We start from the raw sequence: 5407 nt of genomic DNA, 5'->3' as shown, positions 1-5407 counted from the left end.
GTGGTCGTTAATCTTATCTATAGGTACGGGGTAGGTGAAGTAAACATCTTCAAAGAACATTCTTTCTCGGGGATATCTGGTTTTCAGCGAGGGGAGGGGAGGCCGATGTGAGGGAGACCCATGAGAGGTGAGTTCTGAGAACCAAGAAGGCCGGATTCAAAATGGAGTTCCTTGTGCCAAGACCAGGCACCACCAATGCCCTTGGACACAGCAGTTACTAAGTCACTATGGAGATTTACTGCACTGGGCAACAAGTCTGCTACACAAACCCTCCTGCCCCCAGCCCCTCAAGCTGTGCTGCGTTCGGTCACCTGTGCATGTGAGGCGGGCAATGAGGAAGCCTGGAGAAGGAATTTCGGATTACGGTGTTGGTGCAGAATATGGGCTAAGACTGCCAGAACCAATCTGTCTGTGTTGGAAGAAGTCGAGACAGAATGTTCTCTGGAAGCGAGGGTGGGAAGTGGACAGTGTTCTCATCAGAACTCCCTGGAGGAGAGCAGGGGTGGTCAAACAGATTAGGGGAAAGAGGCAGACCCCGAAGGAAACAAAATGGCGCAGTGGCTGCAGCAACAGGCTCAAAACTAACAGGCCCGACTGGGAGGATGTCTTCGGAAACCACCCATCCAACAGGGCTCCAATAACTCAAATTCAACTCGAGCAGGACATCCAGATGGCCGCCAAACACATGCAAAGATGCTCAGTCTCATTAGCCACCGGAGATGCAAACCACCGGTCCAGTGAGATGCCTGCTGGGGTGGCCGAGGTCAAACAAACAACAAATGTTGGGATACTGGAGTCCTGATCTCATCACTGCTGGTGGGAATGCAGTGACAGAGCGGCTGTGGAAGTGTGGCCGCTCCTTTAAAAAAAAAAAAAGATCACTCCAGTAGCTGGTCTTTTCAGTGGTGTCCCTCGGCTCACAACAGTGTTTCATCCACTCCTTTTCCGTCGTTTTGCTGTTTGTGCTGTTAGGCAATCCGCTGTGGAAAGCTTGTTCCGCCAAGAATTTTATGGTGGGAGTTCGCGCAGCTCAGCCCTAAATCTACTTTGCATTTGTTTCTTCGTGTACGGTGTGAGGCAGGGGTCCCTTTCAATCGCCTGCCTGTGGAAATTCATTTTCCCCAGCACCGTTTCTGGAAAAGATTCCTCTTTTCCCCTTCTTGGCGCCCTTGGTCACACTCGTGCTGGTGGCTGTCTTTGTTGTGTGCATTCTCAAAACGACAAACTGAAGGAGCGGGAAAGACGAAATCCAGGGCTGATATCTGGCTGACCCCCCAGGGGACGGCTGACCACCGGCCTCCATCGATGTAGCAGAATGGCTGCCAAGGCGCCCGTCATCACATCAAATGCCAGAAGAGGGGTGATCCCGTTTATGAAGGAGCCTTCCAGAAGTCCCATACAACACTTCCCTTTGGCTATCATTGACCTCAGTTGAGCTGTGAGAGGCTGGGGATTGTTTCCTGGGCCGCTAAGAGGGTTTCCTCCCCAAGGAGGGTGGGGAGGAGGTTAGGGAGAGCCAGTGACAGCAGACACAGTCACCCGGGAGACCAGGATGGGTCCCTACGCAAGCCGCATACACAGCATGGAGCAGCCGCGGATCCCCAGAGGGCAAGCTGGTGAGGCTGCTGGCCGGACCGGCTGTGACGGTGTCTGCTGTCCTTTGAGGCTAAGGCTGGACAGACTGCCTTGAACCCTGCCTGCCCGAAGTCACTCCTGAGCACTCTAGAAGCTAACTGCCCCTCCCAGGCTCTGGTTCCCGGCACCCCCAACTCTCGTGTGTTAAGTGGTCCTGGCAACAAAGCTGCCCCTCCCTCCTTGGTGAAGCAGGTATCTTCCAGGGTCCAGGATCCTCTGCTTTGAGCTCCCGCAGTTGTGGTGGGGCAGGGGCCTCCTATCTCTGGTGCTGGTGCACAGTGAGCCCTGACAACAGTCCCTGCGAGAGCCTAGGCAAGTGAGCTCCCTCGGCTCCCCGGCCACTCTAAGAGCCAAGGAGGGCTGGCGGAAGGAAGGAGCACGGTAAAACCCATGTATGTGTCGACATGTAATTTCCCCTGAGTCCACCCAAGTCCACCCCAGCTGACCCCCAGCATATCCGGATCCGTGGCTACCACTTGGTGTCCACCAGGCTCCAGAGGTGGTCACTGATGAACTTCTTGGAGAGCTGGGTGCTGTCCAGGTGGATGGGCTGGGCGACACTGGGGCCGTGGTGGACTGAGGTGGGGGATGTAAGGAAAAGCACCCAGCTCCTGCCCGCACAACCCTCCTGCCAGCTCCTCCTCCCGCCTGGGAAGGATACTGCCTTTGATCACCTCCGGCTCACACTCGTAGTCCCACTCGATCTTACTGATGCGATGATAGAGCTGCGCCACGTACCTGCCCCAGGAGACGAGAGGGAACGTTACTCCAGGAGGCACGCCAGCAGAGAGCTGGAGACAGCAGCCCCACGCTGCCAGACACCCTCGCACCGCGGGGGGGACCTACACAGCCGAAGGGATGGTGACCGTTGTGTCTTCTTCCACTTCCCCCTCTTGTCGCTGGAGCTCAGCCTCCAGCTCCTTGAGCTCCTGCAACTCCCGGGTGAGCTGAGTAGGACAGCTGGTTAAGGGTCACTTGCCTGGAGGGCTGCCCGCACCCTCTGGCTCCCGGCTTAGCTCCCAATGCAAAGGAGGCTGCAGGCGCCCTGCTGCCCGCACACAGAAAAGGATATAGGAGGCTGGCCTTCAGGCAGGTGTCCTCCTTGCTGGCCTGGTCCAGCTCGGCCTCCAGCCCCTGCACCTCAGCCTTGCCCTGGTGCGCCTCCTCCTTCGTGTCCAGCAGGCTTTGCGCCACTTTCTCCTCGGTGGTGAGGATCTCTGCGGGGCCAGAGATTGGGTTCTGTTGTCCTTTACCAGGGGAGCTGTGGAGGGGTTCCACCAGCTCCCCCATCTCCTCCAACACCCCACCTCTCCGTGCGCAGTTTCCGACCTGCTCGCCCCATGTCCACACACCTGGACTTCATAACGGTACTTCCACGTCCCCAGCCAATATCAGTACCCTCAGGAAGAAGACAAGCGGTCCCTCAATCTGCACACCTCCACTGAAGTTACACCACCCCTCTATCTGTTCCCCACTCGAGAAAGCTGCGGCTGGCTCCCACGTACAGTTAGCCATCGAAGTTGGCAGCTGTGCACCCCTGCCCACCTAACTCCAGGCCCCCCATGCCTTCCTCAGGCCAGTCCTTAGGGGCTACCCTGTGCCCCACACACCAGACAGCTGCCGCCTGCAGTGCTCACAGGCCCAGTTGGTCTCTCGGCTTCCTCCAGTCACTCCCCTGCTACACACACACACACACACACACACACACACACCACCCCACCCCCCTGTCGCTCCCCACCACTATCCCCAGCTCAGTCCAGGTCCCCTTGGGTGGCACCTGGGTCACCCTTGCCCCACCGAACACTTCTCTCTGCGGTGGCCACAAAGCCTGCTCAGGCCTGTTTTCTGAGTCCTGGGTCTCCCTCTCTGTCCTTCAGGGCACACTCTGCCCTCTCGGGGGCACGAACCCTGGTCCCACTGAGACCACATCTCTGTCACTGGAGCTTCCTGCATCTTCCAGAATGAACTAAATGCCTGGGAGTTGACAGGCATCCCCGGAAAGACTGCCCTGCTCTTCCGGGGGGCGGCGGGGGCTCGGAGTGTTCTCCCCAGGGCCTGCCGGCACATTTTAAAAACACATACATCTTGTCCAATCTGATTTTTATCAAACTAGCAAATGCATATGGCTCTAAAACGGAAAACTCGTTACACATTACCCGCCCCCAGAAGAAGCCCCTTTGGCCCCGGGCTGTTTGTTCTGGACAGCTTGGGAGAAGTTGCTTAAGCTGCTCCCCTGATGCAGTGATGTGCCCGCGGTCGCCAGTGCCTGCTGACTTCCTGTTTTGTTGGCTGAGGGTCTGGCTCTGTGAGCACAGCCTCCTCCCCACACCCCCACACCCCCGACAGCCAATCTGGCCGCCTCTTTGAACCCCCTCCCGCCCTTTGGAGGTTCATTCCACACACCTGCCACGTGGCGGACCCCGACCCCGAGCTCCCACCCCTCTCCCAGGGGAAGAACTGAGGCTCAGAGAGGGTCCCAGACTCTCCCACCGACACATAGCTTCGAGGCTGCTCACTGAACCAGGATGCACTAAGACTTCCCATCCTGGCCCTCCTTAGACAGTCTCCCCTGCCCGACACCCCCACGCCCCGCCATGCAATTCAACTCCCCAAAGCTTCAGCAGCTGGGGTCGAGGAGGAGGAGGAGGTGCGGGGGGAGGCGGGAGGCCCCTAGCCGGGACACTGGGCTTAGAATTACATCTCCATGCTTCGTGGGAACTCACAGGCCTGCCAGGCTCAGCGCCAACTGACTTCCTCGGCGACAACTTTCTCCTGGGCTCCCGTCCATTAACCCTAATGCACACTACCGCTCTCAATGGTTGCGATGAAGACACCCTGAGAATGCAGGGGTTACTGGCAGGGTGTGTGTGTGTGGGGGGCCCTCTGCACAATGTCTGTAAATCTAGCCACACCAAACCAGACTCCATTCTGACTTGCAGCGACCCCACAGGACAGGGTAGAGCTACCCCTGGGGGGTTCTGAGACTGTGACCCTTTATGGGAGTAGAAAGCCCGTCTTTCTCTGGAAGAGCTGGCGGGTGGTTTTGAACTGCTGACCTTGTGGTCAGCAGCCCAATGTGTACTTATTTATGCCAATGCGGCTCTAAACAGGATCCCTGGTGACGCTGTGGGTTAGGCATCAGGTCCCTAACCACAAGGCCGACAGTTAAAACCCACCAGTTGCTTTTCGAGAGAAAGACGAGGCTGTCGGCGCCTGGACCCGCCTGGACCGTCTTCTTGGGGAAACCCTGCATAGGATCAAGCTGAGGCCGAGTCCACCAGACGGCTGGTTTGGGTGGATTATGAAAACAAAACATTTTCTAAGAGGCATTCAGAACCCCCTGGCTGTGTTGCTAGGAGTCCCTGGGTGGCACAGGTACATATCTGTTTACTAACTGAAAGGCTGGCGGTTCTAACCCACCCTGAGCAGCCTCCGAGCGCGCAGCCAGTGAAAACACCATGGGGTGCCGAGCTCCCCTACACACACGGGGTCGCCGAGCGTCAGAAGGAACCGGAGGCGACAACAGGTACAGACTGGTTGGTTTGGGCACAAATAACGGACGGCACAACAAAAGCCCCAACTGGCCAGGCCATCGTGCCCGGCAAGCATCGTCCCCACGGATCCCCCATGATGCTGGGCCACTTCACAGAGAGGGAGACGAGGCTCAATGGGGGCCCTCTCCTGACCGCAGCCCCCAGAGTGCTCCTTAGAGGCCAGGTTGGGGAGACCAGTCCCTGGAGAAAGACAGCATGCTTGGTAAAGTGGAGGGGCA

The 5407-nt window shown here is 57.8% G+C and overlaps 1 protein-coding gene across 1 annotated transcript in view; it reads right to left on the bottom strand.

Moving 5' to 3' along the window:
- Positions 1 to 115: 115 nt before the first annotated feature.
- Positions 116 to 5407, bottom strand: part of SPC24 (SPC24 component of NDC80 kinetochore complex) — a 9113-nt gene continuing 3821 nt past the window's right edge. The window contains exons 2-6 of the mRNA XM_004716828.2: positions 2965 to 3034; positions 2708 to 2852; positions 2482 to 2586; positions 2297 to 2373; positions 116 to 2211 (exon numbers count right to left, since the gene is read on the bottom strand). Of these exons, the coding sequence (XP_004716885.1) occupies positions 2105 to 2211; positions 2297 to 2373; positions 2482 to 2586; positions 2708 to 2852; positions 2965 to 3034 (504 nt within the window). The 3' untranslated portion in view covers positions 116 to 2104. The remainder of the gene's footprint in view (positions 2212 to 2296; positions 2374 to 2481; positions 2587 to 2707; positions 2853 to 2964; positions 3035 to 5407) is intronic.

Source organism: Echinops telfairi, unplaced genomic scaffold (assembly GCF_000313985.2).
Source record: "Echinops telfairi isolate 266 unplaced genomic scaffold, ASM31398v2 ScPeMD7_36;HRSCAF=134, whole genome shotgun sequence".
Taxonomy (NCBI): domain Eukaryota; kingdom Metazoa; phylum Chordata; class Mammalia; order Afrosoricida; family Tenrecidae; genus Echinops; species Echinops telfairi.
This window is presented reverse-complemented; position numbering and strand designations above follow the sequence as displayed.